The 19452-nt window shown below is 32.2% G+C and overlaps 1 protein-coding gene across 2 annotated transcripts; it reads left to right on the top strand.

The window, feature by feature from the left end:
• Nucleotides 1–3295: 3295 nt before the first annotated feature.
• On the top strand, nt 3296–18173 carry LOC107959185 (villin-1). Of its 2 annotated transcripts, none has more exons than XM_016895175.2 (23): nt 3296–3450; nt 3653–3752; nt 3842–3941; nt 4061–4129; nt 4601–4837; nt 5345–5522; nt 5593–5722; nt 6072–6237; nt 7167–7317; nt 7453–7538; nt 7640–7795; nt 8552–8620; nt 9095–9163; nt 9292–9429; nt 10191–10319; nt 10513–10660; nt 10811–10821; nt 11386–11526; nt 11757–11882; nt 12716–12778; nt 16442–16667; nt 17201–17358; nt 17715–18173. In XM_016895175.2, the coding sequence occupies exons 2-23, from the start codon at nt 3697–3699 to the stop codon at nt 17826–17828; spliced, it is 2721 nt and encodes a 906-aa protein (XP_016750664.1). In that variant the 5' UTR covers nt 3296–3450; nt 3653–3696; the 3' UTR covers nt 17829–18173. The 2 variants fall into 2 exon arrangements, with proteins under 2 accessions (XP_016750664.1, XP_016750663.1); XM_016895174.2 differs by having other exon boundaries at nt 3397–3568.
• The last annotated feature ends 1279 nt before the right edge of the window (nt 18174–19452 follow it).

Here is a 19452-nt window from a genome sequence, read left to right as displayed (position 1 = left end):
CAATCATTGGACAAACATTATGGAAAAACAACAACTAAAGATTAATTATTTATTATCTCAAATAAATAAATATCCAACACAAACATCAACAATCAATAAAAACAAATCAAACTTGTCTTACTCAACATGGGTAATAATTAATATAGTAGCAATTTATGGGAAAATGGTTTTTTTTTTTAACATAACTGGGGTTGAGAATGAAATTATTGAAATTAAATTTAAGTTTTCATACCTCACAACAACATGATACTCTAGCCATTATTTATTACTAATTATTTTTTAGTTACAAATTTTAACTTCTCATTTATAAAATTATATATACATGACAGAAACATTGGTGGAATATTAAAATATTTAAATTTAGGCTTTTGAGTTTGATTCTCAAATAACTCATATCCTATATAAAGGAAATCATTAGGATGATTTATTGTTCTGAAATAAAAATTATACATGTTTTCAAAGTAATCAATAAATCATTGATTCAATGACAAGGACGAAATTTAAAGTTTTTTAAAATTTTAATTAGAAGTTTTAAAAATTCAATTCAAATCCACATTATATATAATTTAGTGAGTTTGGTTCTAAAATACAACTTCAAAGTAAAGTACTAGTAGTAGTTCGTTCTTATAGTATAAAATTAAATTATTAATTTTTTTTAAAGGTGTTGATGAGTTGTGTTAGATTAAATTTTTGTGTGATGCCAAATATCAATACATTTTATTTTTGTTCAAGTTTAATCTGATCCAAAATATGGGTTTAAAGATCTGTTCAAGCCTACTCATGCTTGTAAATGATTATTTTGAACCAATTTTAATCCCAGTCATATTATTGTTTTGGTTAGTATATGTCATAAGTATCTGAACTCTTCATATTTTTTGAATTTAGTCCCTATACTTTTAATTTTTAGTATTTAGTTCTTATACTTTTTAAAATTTAATATTCAACTTCAACTATTAAAATTGTTAGAATTATTTAGTTAAATTTAGGTTTATTACAATATCATTTTTTAGTTACATGATTACCAAGTGAATAATTTTTTTTTCTCAAAATGTCACGTGAATAAATTTAATAAAAAATTTAACAATAAATTTAATAAAAAATTTAACAATGTTAATCATTTGACTTGAATTTTGAAATCTGAAAAGTAAAGGGATTAAATTCTTAAAAATAAAAAGTAAAAATACTAAATTTCAAATTCCAAATTTATAAAGAGTGAAGGGACTTATTGCATGTTTAAACTTTTTTAAATATACGTTGTTTTTAATTTAATATTTAATACCTTAGATGGTTTCTCTTTTAACAAAATTTTAATTTTATACAATTAAACACATTTTTTAATGTTTACATATAAAAATTGATATCATATGATAAATTTTGTAATACATAAAAATAAAATAAACAATATCACAAATGTATAAAATGAGTTAGGTTAGTTTAGCTCAAACGTTGAATGTTGAAACATTCAAGTTTAGCTCATATTTCAAATAGATTTTTTTTATCCGAACGATATTTTAAACCTTTTACTTTTATTCAAATCTTCTTATATTTTAAATGGGTAACTGATTCATAAACACGTTTAATTCATTCTTACTAAAACTTCATGTAATTAAATTACATTAATAACTTATTTACACAATTTTATTTTCGATTACATAAACATATAATAGATTATGTTACTTTCACAAGGTGGGTGAATAATAATTGTGTGATAAAATTATAAAAATGGGTATATAAATTAAATACGATTTTAATTGAAATGATAAAATCGAGGGAGTAAATGTCACAATGTTTTAAGTCTAAATTTCATCATATGTATGCACTCTTTTGAGATTTTGTGCAAATATAAAAGATAAAAATACACTCAAAATAATATTTATTGATTTGTAATTTTTTTTATCATTTTACAACTTATGAGTCACACCAATTGAATTAAACTCCCCTCGAAAATTTTAAATTACATTTTTATCCTTTTCTTATAACCTATAAGCAGTAATTATACTTTATCTTATTCGTTGTAATGTTGTTAGTCTCTATACTTTAATAAAATTTATGATTTAGTCACTGTGCTTAAAAAAATAAAAATTAAGTCTCTTGCATTTTTTATTTAAAAACCTTAGTCTAATATTCATTGTCCTTGTTAATTTTCGTCAAAATTTGTTAACTTAGTATGTTTATTTTTTGTTAATCATATGTCACATAATATAAAAACAACCTAATGAGTGTGCAATGTTGATAATTTTTTTATGAGAAATACTATCAATGTTAATGATTGATTGAGATTTTTAATCCAGAAAAAAATAAGAGTACTTAGTTTTTAACTTTTTAAGCATAAAGATTAAATATCAAAATTTGTTAAAAGTGAAAGGACTAACAACGTATTTTCACCGAAAATACTCTAAATAAGCATAAAATATCTAAGGAGGCACAAAAACGTGCCAAATTCTCGTTCCTTCGAAAACAAAATTTTAAAACGATTAATTGCAGTTTGACCCCAAAAGGACAAGCTGGCGACAGACTACCAGAATGTTAAAAGAATTCATAAATTATAAATATTTTTTCAAAATTATCAACTAAATTAATGGTACAATATAAAGAAATTGCATTGGTTCAAGCACTTAATTGTTGATTCAAACATTCAACCCGACTCTGGTAAAAAACACTTCCTCCTTAAATACACTTCTAGATGTATTATATAAAATATTTGAACACATATTATATAAGTTTTAAGTTATGCAAACTGTATTTTACAATTAATACCAAAATTTTAATAATTTTTAATATATATATTTTTGCACATTTATAATTTTTGGAATTTCTAATTTTTTAAAATATTCTTTTAGAAATTATATTTTTAAAAATTATTGAAAATTCTATTTGTTTTCACAATTTTATTTATGTTTTTAAACATTTTAAGGGAAATTAGTAGATTTTGCTACATGGCACAACCTGGGCATACCATTGTGAAATGTGACGAACTTAACGGGCGTCAGGGCTTACATGAAAATTGGTTTTTTAAGACTTAATTGTTTTCTTATATTCGATTAAAAATTCAATTGGGTGTTGTTTTTGATTGAGGACTCAATTGATCATTGAATTATTTTACAAGTGCTTTTTGAATATTAAGCCTTTATTTACCCAAATCCTAACGGAAAAAAAAAGCATCCGCGACGTCGTTTTTTGACTTTTGATTACAATCTTGAAATTCAGAGCAGGCGGGAGTGGGAACCAACAACCGGCCACTACCTTCCCTCTCCTACCATTTTTTAATGTATTTTTCTTTCCTTTCGTTTTCAAGTTTAACAGATAAAAAAAAAAGCTTCCACTTTTGAGAATGGTGGGTCCCTGGTTAGCTGGACGATAAAGCCAAGCCTCTCATCCTCCTCTCCCTTTCGGCTTCCGCATCCGGCCAACCCCAATCTCTCTCTCTTCCTATTCATTTTTAATATATTGGTAACGTTAAATCTCCAGTTTTAAATGCTAATCGAATATACTCTTGTTTTAATCTTATTTAGTGATATTTTAGTATTTTTAAAAGTTTCTCTTCATCTTTTTGCTTGGTCAGCTCCAGGTTTGCCTTTCTTTTTACCTCAAATTCTTGCTTTGAACTTTTTGATCAACCTTTCAGATCTAACATACAATGCCTGTTTTGCAGATTTGTATTTTTTTTCTCACTGTTTTCTGAAGTGATGAGAGATAATGGCTTTTTACAGTAAAGACGTCGATCCAGTATTCTACGGAGCAGGGGCAAAACCGTGTGTTCTTAACTCTTAACAGTATATTTTTCCTTTCCTTTTATTTATTTTGTTTTCTGTTTTAAATTTTCTGTTTTTGATTTATTCAGTGGTTTAGAAATCTGGTGCATTGAGAAACTCCGGTTGGTTCCAGTTCCAAAATCCCCGATTGGAATATTCTACTCTGGAAGTGCATATGTCGTTTTAAGCGTATGTTTTCAGCGTTTTATATATTTTTATTGGTTAAATTAGTGAAATGGAGTAGATGACAATTGTTTTTAGATTCAAACAAGATTTACATGTTTAATTTTTGGTTTTTCTCGAGACAGACAAGTGTGCTAAAATGTGGTCCTACACAGCACGACATACATTATTGGCTTGGAAATGATGCAAACGAGGTTATTGATTTTTTTTTCCTTACCTTATTGTCTTTCTTTTCATGGACAAGATCATGTTCAATATTTTTGTTGAGTGTTAAATTTAATAGTTTCTTCTATATCAAGGATGCCAATATATTGACAAGAAAGTGGATTGAACCTTCCAAAAATTTCTAAATGAAGAAAGTTGTTTGGTTAAATATCACTCCATTTCGAGCTTTATCATAGAAATACAATTGAAGTATTTTATTTTTCGAAAAATGGTTGTTGGAATTCTTTAGGAAGTTTTTGTTAATTACATTTACTGTACAGAAGCATAGTCAAGTGCACTTAAATGATATAATTCAATAAAGTGAAACCCCAAATTATCGAGTATTGATGCATTCATCATAAGGGATAAGTTTCTATATAAAATATATAAAAAAAAATTATCTACTATTTTCAGTATCATGTCACTACTGGATGTTTTAAGAATGGCTTATGTATTGACAGGTAGACTCAGCCTTGGCTTCAGACAAAGCGCTGGAATTAGATGCAGCGCTGGGGTCTTGTGCCGTTCAGTATAGAGAAGTTCAAGGCCAAGAAACAGAGAAATTCTTATCATATTTTAAACCTTGTATTATTCCTGTTGAAGGAGTGTTTACAACACAGGAAGGGGCTTCGAATGGGGACACATACCAAGTCACCTTGTTAACATGCAAGGGAGATCATGTCGCTCATGTTAAAGAAGTAAGTTCTATTTTGAAGTTTGGGAATGATTTGATATGCTTTAATATTCGAGTTAGCATCTTAAGTTCTTGACACAAGAAGCAAAATGAAAAAAAAGAAGATACCCCAGATACAGGCTTTAAAAACAGTTACCAAAAGTGGAAAGATGAAAATTGAGTTGATGAAAGATCCAAGTGGGTCTTGTAATCTATCCTACAAGAAAAAGTCAGTTCATCTCACATAATACACTTATTTATGGATTAACTGTTCTATACCACGCATGTGTTGGTAATTATAGATGAACATCTAACTTACTTGTTAGTTTGTAACTATGTACAGGATTACTGGCTGTATTTATAATTCATGCAAACAAGTCCATACAAAGTCCAATTTGATGATTAGGCTGCATTTATAACTCATTATCTCAATCTTTGAAGTTATGCTGTTCTGTTACTGCACTATTTTAATAACTAGATTTTATTGCTTAATATTAACTAAATTTCTTCATTTGTCATGCTTGCTGACCAGGTTCCTTTTTCTCGATCATCCTTGAATCACAATGACGTATTCATTCTTGACACTGCATCAAAAATTTTCCTCTTTTGTGGTTGCAACTCTAGCATCCAAGAAAGGGCTAAAGCTTTGGAGGTTGTTCAGTATATCAAGGAGAATAAGCACTCTGGAAAATGTGAAGTGGCAACTATAGGTTGGAATTTTCCTTTTAACCCTTATGCAAGTAAAAGTTATTGCAGTTATTAAATGGTTCCTTGTTGCAGAGGATGGAAAATTGGTTGGTGATTCTGATGTTGGTGAATTCTGGAGTTTATTTGGTGGCTATGCACCGATTCCCCGGGACTCAGCTTTGGGTGGTCCGCAACAAGTTGATCGTCCTGTAACATTATTTTGGTGAGTTTGACTCTGAATTTGCTAATATATCCTTGTCATGTTGCTTCTTGAATATTTGTAAGCTTGTATTAGTACTCTGAAACAAGTTTATTTTGCATATGTAAAGCTGAATTGATACGGTATACCTGTCAGTGATTACCTCCAAATTTTTACAAATACCTGCTCTTTTTCAACTGTTCAACTAGTGGGATTATTATTGATTGAATCAACTTATCCCATTAGTGTGTGGGTGATACCAATCAAGTCATGCTTATTCTCTTTCTTTTGTTTTAAAAGAAATTTTTCGTTCTTTCTTTAAATGAAATAACTTACATATATTGAGTGACACTTTAAGGTCTTTCATCAACAGGATAAGTCTTCAGGGGAAACTATCTCAAATCGGAAGTGATTCACTGGAAAAAGATATGCTTGAGAAAAACAAGTGCTATATGCTAGATTGTGGTGCTGAAGTTTTTGTCTGGATGGGAAGAAACACCTTAATAACGGAACGAAAGACATCAATTTCAGCTGCAGAGGTAAGAATTTTTTTTCAGCTTCTTTATCCAACCTTTCCATTCCACTTTTTCTTCACACACATGCAGACATAGAGAAAGAAAGTTAGATTGACCAATCACTTGGGGGGGGGGATATCAATGAAGACATCTGTGTAGTTAGAAAAATTAAATTACTGCTTCCCTCTTCTCCCCCTAACCTTTGACCTGTTCAAGATGCTTTGGCTTCTTATGGAAAGATTGGTGCAAGTTGTCTTTATCAAGAACATTTAGTAAATACAATAAGCTGCTGTGTTCCTGCAATGTTCCTCAATCATCTAAGCACTATTTAAGATACATTCTGCAAGTCAGAACTCAGAATGCTGTTCTAAAAAGCAATTTACTTGATTTATAATCTTATTAAGCCTCTTTGATCTTTCTTTTTCCTTTGGGTAAACTTACTATCTATGCTAACATGGAAAATCAAAGAGGGTGCTCTGCTTGGACAGTAGAAGGATACTCTCTAATTAAATTACATCTCTTAAGTATGATGTTACATGCATTTGTTCCTTTAACATATTCACACATAGTAACCTTGGATAAACAAGGCAGGCTCCTGTATCACTTTATGGCTCCCTCAGGCTAGGTAAAATCCAGAGGAGAAGATCTAGTGGTAAATAATTGCTTTCATTCTCTTTAAGAAGATGGACATCTACGGATACTATGTTCCATCTTTCTGTTAAACTTTGATCTCCTGGAATTCACATTCATAGGTTTCTATCTTTCTGAATTTACTGTCTATGGTTTTACAATATTTTCTCTCATATTTATAAAAGTGCCAATAAGGCATAAATTATATGAAGAAGTTGATGAATGTAAGGAGAATCTGTGACATTTAGATGGAAGAATTTGTTGATGCTAGGAGAAGCTTAATTGCCTTCTTTCTCACTAGATTGCTGGCTATTCTTTTACAGGATTTCCTCAGAAAACAAGAAAGGTCAAATGGGACTCACTTAACATTTTTAACTGAGGGATTAGAAACTTCGATTTTTAAATCCTACTTTAATAGTTGGCCACAAACTGCCGAGACCAAGCTGTATGATGAAGGGCGAGAAAAAGTGGCAGGTTTTTACCTATTGCAACAAATTAGTTGAAAAGGGAGAGAGAGAGAGAGAAGGCGGAGGGGGGAGGGGGAAGAAGGGAATCAATTATACATTGCTAATTTTATCATTTATGCATTTCACTTGTTTTCTTTTTCAGCAATATTCAAGCACCAGGGTTATGAAGTGAAGGAGCTTCCTGAAGAAGACGTCCAGTCTTATATAAATTGCAGAGGCACCCTGAAGGTAGCATCAATGGCACTAAATATTGTCTTTTTTTTTTCCTGGCTTATGGCTTAAACCTTTACTGTTTCACATTTGTTTAACACAATGCTGTAATATGTTAGGTTTGGAGGGTAAATTGTCACGAACTGTCTCTACTTCCAGCTTCAGAACAGACAAAGCTCTACAGTGGGGATTGCTATATTGTGCAGTATACATATCCTGGAACTGAAAGGGATGAGAGTTTATTTTATGCATGGCTTGGTCAGGGCAGTGTACTGGTAAGCATTGCTCATTTATACATGATTTTTGTTTTTGTTTAAATCTTAAGCTTTTGTCTGGTAAACCTGGATATGCTTAAGATAGAGGCATTATGATCCATCCTGACCCAGCATCTCACATTTGGAATCGTAACATGTAAAATATATCAAAATATCTGCAGATAAATTGATAGTCACGCCAGAAGTATTATCCTTTTTAATAGAAATCCTGTATGTGTATTTCAATGTCCTCAATGCCAACAGTGGATCGGGATTTTTTATCAACCACAAGTCCGTTATGAACAATTAGAAGAGCTTTACGTTGTAAATCTTCTAGGTTGTACCTTGCTTGAAGTGTTTTTGCCACCTTACTGGGCAGTTATTTGACTAATAAAACGTGTACTTGGAAGTAACTTTTCCTTGAGAAGCTAAGTATAAAGCGTAAATGTTATCATTGTTGAAGTGCAATCGCAAAGGCTCTAAATATAATTTCATGGCAAAGGCATTAAAGGAATAGAAAAGAAACTATATCAATGAAAATTTCTAATTAGAAGTGATCATGTTGAATATATACCAACATGCCTTTTTCTTCTTTACTAAGTTGTATTTTCTTGTTTGGACTAAAACCTGGCTGTTAATTTCATGTGATACTGTTTCTTTTGCAAGTGTAGTATCTGATGCTGCATTTTGGTTTAACATGTTCATTTTTAAGACTAGCACTTAATCGGCTTTCTGACCATGTCATTTGTCTCCTTTTTCATCTGTTTTTTGTTGCAGGAAGACAGAGCTGATGCTGTCTTCCATATGGATGCTATTGTTGATTCAGCCAGAGGGGATCCAGTAATGGCAAGTTTTCTTTTTCCTTCTCCAACACTTTGCGCAGTTGTAGTATTTACTGCCTCAATTTGGCTAACCCGATGGTACTAGTTGACTTTGGGATATTCAAGAAATAATCAAGTATTTTGAAGTCATTTTCTGTAATCCTACATAATTTGTTTCTAACTGATAATATTTTGCTTTATGAGAGAAACTAATGATTTTAATCATTCATGGCGTTGAAAATAACAAGCTATATCATGCAGATAAGTTTTATCGTGAATTCTAATTTTGCTTTTTGTGACCAGTTGAATGGGTCTTTTACATTTCCTGATTTAAAGGACTTACTTAATGATTCCTTGTTTTCATGAATTGATGAGGATTAACTATTCATGAATAAGTGTATAACGCTAACGCCTTGTGCATCTCTTAAAAAATGATGTTTCACACTAGGTTAATCTTACACAAATAAATAAACAAATAAATCTAATGCTTCATTTTCAGGCCCAGATTGCTCAAAATAAGGAGCCACTTCAGTTTTTCCTTATTTTCCAGACATTAATTGTTTATAAGGTTGGTTCTTCACAAGATTCTTTTACCTTCAGCTCCCTTGAATATAAATTAAATTTTTTGTAAATCTACTTATAAAATAGGAGGCCCTCTAATACTTGATCTTGCCTTTTTTATTTCATGATATAAAGGGAGGTATTAGTGCTGGATACAAAAAATTTATTGCTGAAACCGGTGTTGATGATGATACTTATGATGAGAAAAAGACTGCTCTTTTTCGCATCCAAGGAACAGGTCCAGAAAACATGCAAGCTATCCAGGTTGATCATGTAAGTTGAAGATCTAACACTTATCCTAAATAGTTCTCTTTCTCTCTCTCTCTCTCTGACACATCCACAGACACCAGACAGTCGCATGCCTGCTTTATTATATCAAACTTTTGCTGATAACCATTTAAAAGTCATGTTTCTGTTTGAGGGCCTAGACCATTGTCATTGTCCTTGTCAAATGTTCTAGTAATTATAAGAGCCTCCTCAACTCTCCTTACCATCCTGTTAGCAGTATGAAAATTATGATTTCTTTATTAGAGAAAATACACTTCCAAGTTACAGAAAATCAGCTATAAGTTTATCCAAATTGTGGTTCCTGTTGGGAGCAACCTATGTTGCCAACATATGCCAAATGTCAACGAATTAGTTGCCTAGTATTCCATTTTTTATTGGAATACTGGTTCAAGATTGAATATCCAGTTTAATTTTCGCCTTGTTGTTTGCTGATATAATTTATATGCTTAAATTGCCAAAGGAACAAAACTTTATATTCAAAGGTTAAGTCAAGCTAAAAGATTGGTTAGTTTTCCTCTTCAGAAAGCTTTGAACTTTTAAGCAGAATGATTAGCTTTGTTCAGCTCTTCTTAATTTGTTTAGCATGTTAGAAATAGATTTTCTATTTTATGATATCTTACAAAAATATTGTGGAAATTGTTGGATTCTGCATTATCCGGAGTCGCTACTCTTTTTGCTTTTTTCTTTCTCCCTCAGCATCAAAATGATCCTTTACATTATGACTCATTAAACTAAAATCTTTTCAGGTTTCAAGCTCCCTGAATTCATCCTACTGTTACATCCTGCAAAGTGGAACATCTATCTTCACTTGGATTGGGAATCTCACCTCAAGCAAAGACCACGATCTTCTTGATAGAATGATTGAACTGATTAATGTATGCAATTATGTTGTTCAGAATGGATATAGTTTAGATGTTATATTTTATTTTTCTATTTTTGCACTAAACCTTCTGTTGGTGGTCAATGAAGACATTGCTACAGATTTATATGGGAATTCCTCATTGTTGCTTTGTGGGCCTAACTCATTTAATTATTATTGATGCTCTATTTTGGTGATGCCATTCACAGCCAGCATGGCAACCCATATCAGTGAGGGAAGGAAGCGAACCAGATAGTTTCTGGAGTTCACTTGGTGGAAAGACGGAGTATCCAAGAGAAAAGGAGATGAAGAAATTTATAGAAGATCCACATTTGTTCAAATTTACCTGTACTGAAGGTAAGCAAGTTATCCTCTCTTTTTTGTTGTTCTCTGGAAGGATAATTTGCTTCTTCCTTGGTTCAGAAGTTTTCTGGCTGTAAATTGCTGCCAAACATTTCTGACAGTTGGTTATGGTTCTTTTGCTGCTTGGTTTGGTTTCCCTTTCAGGTGATTTCAAGGTACATCTTGGTTGGATCTGTTGCCTTGCACATATTTCATAGTTAAGCACCTTTGGATGCAATATAAATGTAGATTTTAAAAGAATTGTATTGAAACTTATCTAGATAAAGGAAATTTCTGATCCCATTAGAATTTTAGAATGTCAAGAGGATCGTATTTATGTGAAATCTGGTTCCATGGACTTTCTTCAAAGGAAGATCTCTATGCTCATGTAGATTGGGTGTCTAAAATGAAGTATAAAAAGGTTATGTCATCTTGGATTAATCTCATCCATCTACTAAAAGAATATATAATGGTTTGAAAGCTTCTCTATGCAAAATTTTGACTTCCTTGAAGCTTTGCTACTGTTGTATTAAATCATCTCAATTTTAGTCACGAGTCTAAATATTGATTGTGGCATCTTATTTTTTCTCCATTAAAAATTTAAATTCCAAAGGCAAAAAGTTGGGATTCTATTCATTTATTCTTCTTCTTTTTTCTTTAGAAAATAAAAAAGTACTACTGAGCTATAAAATAGGTCTTTGGATTGTCTTGAGTATTTACTTTTGGTGGTCTGGTTTCAGGTTAAAGAGATATATAGCTTCACTCAAGATGATTTAACAACTGAAGATGTATTAGTGCTAGATTGCCATAAAGAAATATATGTTTGGATTGGACGCCACTCGACTATTAAATCAAAGCAAGAAGCCCTTAACTTGGGTCTGGTAAATTTACAAGTCTATACTCTTTCAGAGCTTATTTTCGTGAAGGTTGTTTTTGTCATTTTGTGTCATGGATTATTTGAAGGTTGTTTTTGTCATTTTGTGTCATGGATTATTTGGCAGCGTGACATACTGATATCACGATGTTAAGTATTTATAAATGTATTTCAGTATGTGCATATTTTATACTCCATTTCATTCTATGCTTTCATATTTGTATGCTTGATTGGCAGAAATTCCTTCAAACAAACATTCTGGAAGAAGAACTTTTTTTGGAGGCTCCTATATATGTTGTTACAGAAGGGCATGAACCACCATTCTTCACATGTTTTTTTGAATGGGATCCCTCGAAGGCAAATGTAAGTGGGTCATCTGCCTTGGTAAAAGTATCTACTTTAAGGTCCTTTCAGATGATATTGATGTTTTTTCACCGTCTTGCTCAACCATATTTTTATTTAATTTGTTATGATTGTTTTCTAATCAAATTTTCATTCGATCGGATGCTAAATCTTTGATGACTGGTGATGATACGGTTGCACTGGTCACACAATATTGTAAAATGGGTAAAATTACCTTTATAGACTAGAAAGACAGGTATATTGGCGTAGAAAATGTTTCAGCTGAAAAAGGAATTTCTGAGCTGCTGGAATTATCTAAATGTTAAGATCCGATTCAAATTGTTAAAAGACATAATATTATTTTTCCCACTTCATCGGCTGAAGCTTTTAGGTTGATCTAGGCTATCATGATAGTGCAACCCGTCTGAGCTAATGCAGCGGCGGTTGAACCTTGGCAACCTTGTTATGTTTAAAATTAATTCACAATTTGTCAACTGGAAGTGAGGTACCTGTACCCTTTGTAGAGCCTATTAGACTTGCAAGTGAGGAAGTTTCAGGAGATATAATCTTTGTATGATCCCTAGTCCAACCTATTAGGTTAAGCTTTTAGGTCAGAGGCTATCATGACTTGGTCTACCATTCATAGCGACAAATTTTCCTTATCCTTGAATTATCAAAAGCAATACATACAGTGCCCAGCTATTTCCTTTTATGTACTTTTGCTTCCTATCAAATAATACCCTAGTTTTGCTACCTGGGACTTATATTTAATTGGAGTTCTCATGATTTAGTTATGCAATTTTTCTGCAAGAACACGTTAAGTTTAAAGTTTTAATTCAGTTACTACCTTGCAGATGCATGGCAATTCATTTGAGCGGAAGCTAGCTACCTTGAAGGGAAAAACATCGAGTGGAACTGTAAGTGACTGTTGCTAAGCTTTATTTAGATGTATTTGTGTGAGACTTTATGTATTCGGTTTATTATGCTGGTGTTCTTGTTTGCCTTAGTGTAGTTTCTCCCACTCATCTTTGTTCTGGATTTCTGTTGGTCTCAGTCACATCTGTAACTCCCCTTAACCCTTATCCGTCGCCAGAATAGGGTTATATAGCATTACCGGACCTTTCAGAACGATTACAATATTAAACAATTCAATTAGTATACATTTCATAAATTAATCATATTGTCCTTTTTATAGGTTCTCGAGACCATAAATACGTATGAACAACAAATCGGAATTAATTTGGGTTCTCTGAGAATTTTTTGTAAAATTCCAAAATTTTTCCTAGGTGCAGGGCACACATGCCCGTGTGGTTAAGGGACACGCCCGTGTGGCCCCATAACATGCCCATGCCTCAGGTTGTGTCCTATCCCATGTAACTCCATGACTTACCTCGCATGGCCAAGTCACACGCCCGTGTGATAGGCCGTGTGGTCAATTTATTGTTCGAAAATTCAGTGCAATTTTCACCTGGGCAGGGCACTTTCCTGTGTGTTAGGTCGTGTTTCTCACACGGTCTGGTCACACGCCCGTTTGCCAGGCCGTGTGGACTCAAAATGAGTCTTATACACCAAGTTTATCGACCCTGCAAATCTTGAACACCAAGCAATTCAAAAACCATTTATTCAACCACTTCAAAACACAATCAAACACACTCAATCATATCAAAATAGACAATCTAAGTGCCTAACCAATGTGCCTATATAAATACTTCACATATTTCTATCAAAACAATTCAATTATACTTCATTTAAGTAAATTTAATATCATGCCATTTCAACCCAAATATTTGCCTATTTCAAATTCATTTACACATTCACTTAAAAATACCACATTGTTAATTCAACATAACATATATATTTATATATATAACCAACCAAATATCATTTTATAATATCATTTACAAACATTTTCTCAAAATGACCAATATAAAACATCCTAGGTATATGCCATTACAAAAAAAAAATTTACTTCACTTTGAGTTCTGGATCGGCTTTGGATGCTGATTTGGCATTTCGACTTTAACCTAAGCTGTGCATGCTCAGTGTTATTTCTATAATCCGAAAACTTTAAATAAAATGATATAACACAAATATTTTAATCATCTAGAATCCTTAATCATTCAATTAATCAATTCATAGATAAATCATTATCATATATTCAATCTTTATCAATAGCTATCTCAATGACTTTTCTCAACTTGATTCTCACAATCATCTATCAATATCAATAATCTTTCCATGAAACCATGATTCATGTTTTCCATTTAAACAATTTAATTCAATATCTATTTCAATTTCATAATCAAAATCATTCAATATCATTTATATTGCCAAATTATTTATTCACCCCTATTAATAAGACTTGGACTTTGGCGGATACACAGATTCAACCAAAACACACCAGTATGGCACCTAGTGCCTCATCGGATAATTTGAAATAATAGATTGACACCCAGTGTCTCATCGGCTAAATCAAAGTAAATTGGTACCCAGTACCTCATCGAATTTAATAGTTTGACACTCTGTGTCTCATCGACTCGAAGTCGAAGTAATCCCTGAATACTTTCAATTCTATGGCATGCCAACTATATCCGACTTAGCTCGATACAGTTAACAAGGTTTTAAATCACTTTTCAATTTCCAAACAATATATACATTTCAATTCAAATGCTCACAAATACTCATAAATTCAATTCAATTCATTTCAATACCATAATACCAATACTCACCTCTATCCATTTACTGTACACATGAAATACTAATTACAACAATTAATTATTAAATTTGGATTATAGAAATACAAACCGTAATTCCCGAGTTACTCCTCGTTAACCTTGTCTTTTCCTTTCTTAGCCTAAGTCGCCGGCTCAATGTTAGCTACGAAATTAAAACTATTTAAAATCATCAATACACACAATTTCACCTTGAATATTTCAATTTCTATTTAACTTTTGCCTAAATTTCAATTTAATCCCTAACTAAGACTAATTTTATTTTCTTTAAAACTAATTCCATATTTTCATTCTATTCCCACTTTAAACAAATTTTAGCTCTCAAATTTTACCATATAACCTCAATTTCAAAAATTTCACAAGTTAGTCCTTATTGTTCAAAACTTATAATTTATTCTACAATTCAATCCCTTTTCTCTATTCTAACTTGAAATTTTATCAATTTAACCCCTAACACTTCAATTTATTCAATATTAATAACATCTAAAAATTCACTAATTTCTAGAATTTCAACATAAATCAAGTAGTATTTTATTTTAGGTCTCTAAAAACATAAAAATTTCAAGAAAAGGGACTAAATTGACTTGCCAATTTGAGTTTGAACCCTAAAATCCTTAATTCTCCTTCTTTTCTTTCTACTCTTTCTCTATTTCGTTTCTGTTTCTCTCTTTTTCTATTTATTTCTTTTATTCTTTAATTATAATATAATATAATATATTTTAAAATAATAAGTAAGTATATATATTACAAATGTATGTATTTATTACACGTGTATATTATTACTATCATACAATTGTTATAATTTGGTTTATTCATTTATTTAGTCCCTTAACTTTTTTCTATTCTATAATTCAACTTTTACTCTATATGCAATTTAGTTCTTATACCTAATTATTCTTAATTTCAACTAATTCACCTAGCCAAAACTTAATTAACCACACAACTAACTTTGTAAATATTTTTAATAAATATTTACGAATCCGTTTGTCGAAAACGAAGACTCAAAAATACACTTTCCGATCATTGTAAATTTTGGGTCGTTACACCAATAAGGAAAGAGACGATGTCTCCATAAAAAAATTGTCTTTTCTTATGCAGTATGAAATAGTCAAGACAGTCAGCCTGTTCTACCACTGAAGTTTTCTGGGTGTGTATAAACAGGGTGACTAAGTATTGTCTCTAGTTTGGCCAAAAAAATTGTCTCTAGTTATTAGGACTTTTCCATCCTCTCAACAATAGCAATAACAGTTGGCTGTATTTTTTATCCAATTGCTTACTAGAGGAACAAAAGTTTGTAGCACACTTCATTTTTTGGAGTAACCTAAGATTTCATTTACCCAGAACAATAGAACCTGCTACAAAATGGTACAACCGTTAAAAGCAGAACATAGGGTTTAGCTAAAAATCTCCTGATCTATGTTTCAACAGTGGCTAAGTCCATTATTGGCTTGCGCTTTACTGATGTGGTTGTAACAGCCTAGGTTCCCTCTGATTTCGTCCTCAATGCACTTCATTATTTCTGGGATAGATGCAGATGTTTGAGCAAATAACATGCTGTTCGTGATAACCTTCCTGGTGATCCCGATGATATGGGCTCAACATAATACCCAATTTTTTCTCCTGCCTTTAAAAATGTAGTGTTTCTTGACATTCCCCACAGAGCTTTAGTCTTGTGAGGCCAAGACATGGGTGCCATTACCTATAAGGTGGTCCAACCAGTATCTGGGGTTATTACCAAGTAAAAGATACCTTTTCCTTGCTGGAAACTTATGATCAAGCTACCCCTGATTTATCCTTTACTGTAATTCTATGACAAGACTTATAAAAGCTTCATGCAATACCATTCAGGCACCATCCAGAAATGCACTAAAACCGCGCTCCAGGGATGCTACCCCAGATGGCTTAAGAAGCAGATCTAGCAGTTCAAATGGATGGGAAAGAAGTTTTTCTCCAGCATCAACAGCTCCAGCATCAACAGTATCAGGTTCACATTTGAAGTTTTCTGACAACTATAGTATATCCAGTCCAACTCCAGTTGCCAGGAAGCTGTTTACGGGATCGTCTCCTTATCAAGGTGCATGGAAGATAATTGATTTTTTATTGAAATTATTTAGCCTTAAATCAAGCTTTCTTCTCTTTCAAGAATATGCCTATACTTTGTAATGCTATTTCTTGGGCTTCAAAATCTAAACAGGATCCAGCAGATTCAATTACATTAGAATAGGAGAAAAAGTAATGCATCTGACATGTATGTTGAATTTCATTGTCTGTTTTCCTAGATTTAAACGCCCAATAAGTTGCATTCTTACTGAACTGACCAGACAAAACTTGATTTTACCTCCACCCTTCTGGATCAACAACTTGGACAGTTAATTCAGAGAATTATACTCTAAATAATGAATAACCCGCATTAGGCAGGATGATTCTGAGACACACTTGCATGGTTAAACTTCATTCAGATGAATTGATTTGCAACTAATTTACAATTCACATTATATCAGGATGCCTTGTTTTATTTATGTCTTTGTTTTCTACTGACATTTTACTTCTGGTAAACTGCCTGTAATATGTTAATTTTCTTTAAAATTTAAATTACTTTTTCTACAGATTCTCCCGTAGTAGAGCCAAGCTCCCCTTCAACGAATGAGAATTCACACCAGATCGATGCAAACGAGACTAGTGCTAATTCATTAATATATCCTTATCAAAGATTGACAGTGTCGTCAACTGAACCAGTCTCAGGCATAGATGTGACCAAAAGAGAGGTAAGAGCTGAAGTTAAGAGCTTTACAATCTTGCTCCATCTAGTGTTCAAAATGAGAATATTAACAGTACTTCACTTTCAAATAATGATATTTTAAGAACTCCAAAGTTTGATGTTTTGCTATGGTGTTGCAATTTCTTAAGTTCAATATCTAATCCTTTAAATTTTGTTGTAAAAAAAGAACAGAAAAAAATCAAAACTTTGTGCGCGACTGTTGGTGATGCTAAGAACCAAAAATTATTTATTTCAATTCGTTTTCCTTACCGTGATATCTATTAATCACTGGCTCACTGCCATTGATTTCATCTGCCTATCCTTTGTAATGCATATGAAATTTGTGGTTGCATTTTCCTGTAGGCATACTTGTCTGAGGAAGAGTTTGCAGAAAAAATTGGCATGCCAAAGGGGGCCTTCTATAAACTACCTAAATGGAGACAAAACAAGCTCAAGATGGCAGTCGATCTTTTTTAATCCGTGATATCCTGACGATAACTTCTGCTTGAGTAAGTCTTGATTGATGACTATCTTCCGGCACCCCATTTTGTTATTAGCTGGAATGAAGGACCCTTCACTTACCAGTTATGTTCCAAAAATTGCATCTAATCTGTAGTCATTTCCCTGAGCTTATAATCTATTATAGTCTCTGTTTATGCATCTTCCGAGAAATCAAAGTATTATGAAACACTAGTTTTCTATGGTTTTTGAAACATATAAGTTGATCCTATGTTTCTTGTACTTTTAGTTATTGAATTGTACTAGGAAACCAGTTATGGAGGCTTTTTTTTGGGACAACGATAATGATTCTATGTTTTTTTATCTGAGGTTTGCTAGTTTGCAAATAAATTGATGTAATTGAGATCAGATGTTTGTTTTATTAAGCATATAATCAACAATTTCATTGCTTTTCTCTTATGAAAACTACTGGGTGAAGTTCAATTCCAGTTGAACCTAATGAACTTGTTTTAGGATTTTAGCCATTACCAAGGTCAGAGGTAAATCTGATAATACGCAGATTCTGGGTTTTTTCAGTCGTGAAAATAAAAATATTAAAAAAATAGTAATCGTATTTGCAAATACAAATGTGATACATGTAATAAACGTAAAGTACTAATTTTTTCAGTGTTCACTACATAATGTTCTTATTATTAAATGTGCCATGTCATTGTCTCGCATCTATTCTTGTTAGATCTTGTCAGTGTCTAAAATTATTAGACCCAGTTTGTGACGTCTTAGTTCCCAGCCCACCACCGTAGGTGATAATCAGGAACAGTCACTTCCACGAAGCCTGTTTTTCGGAGAAACCCAAAATACTGGCCAAGTGGCAGGTTATGGTTCTTCATAAAAACCAGAATACTGCATCAAAAAAAAACTCTCGAAAGATCAAATACTATTCCATACGGTAATGAAATTTTCCATTCCTAGCTGTACCTATGAATACCCTCCACTCTAGTCTCTCTTGGTTTGCCTTATATTATATATAAAATTAATTATATAAATAAAACTAATATTCTATTTATAATTAAAAAGTATTTGGATTAGTTCTGATTTTTTAAAACTATGAGAGATCCATTGTGCATAAAAGCTCGCTTAAAAGAGTTGAATTTTGAAGTCATTTTCTTCACCCCTGCTATCACAGGCATCTTGATTATGTTAAAGTAAAAGGAAGCCAAAAAAAACACGCAACATGAAAGCAAAGGACACCAGCAGGAAAAAGAAAAAAGAAAAACCAACCTCAGGGGTTCAGACCGATCTTCTAGAGCTGCTACTGGTATGGGAGTGGTCTTGGGGCAGTAAGTGTTGGGTCAACCTCACCTAAGGAAAGGAGGCATATCTTTTCGTTTTCCCACTCATTTTATGAAATTAAAGTGCTTGTTGGGATTTTTTTTTTAAATATCGTCTGTATCCTCTCTTTCTTTGAGCTAATTGAGACTTGAGTTATCCTCGTTCACCGAAAATATGCATCCGCCCAGGTCTTCAAGCTCTGAACATAATGTGGCATTGCACGAAGTTTTAACATTATTTCAATATTAATAAATAGTATCCCTTCATTTAAAACTGGCAATTTTGCTTCTACAAATTCCCACTCCTTGTATCC

This window comes from Gossypium hirsutum, chromosome A05, assembly GCF_007990345.1.
Source record: "Gossypium hirsutum isolate 1008001.06 chromosome A05, Gossypium_hirsutum_v2.1, whole genome shotgun sequence".
Classification (NCBI taxonomy): domain Eukaryota; kingdom Viridiplantae; phylum Streptophyta; class Magnoliopsida; order Malvales; family Malvaceae; genus Gossypium; species Gossypium hirsutum.
The sequence above is the reverse complement of the archived record's forward strand: the minus strand, read 5'-3'. Positions and strand labels throughout refer to the sequence as shown.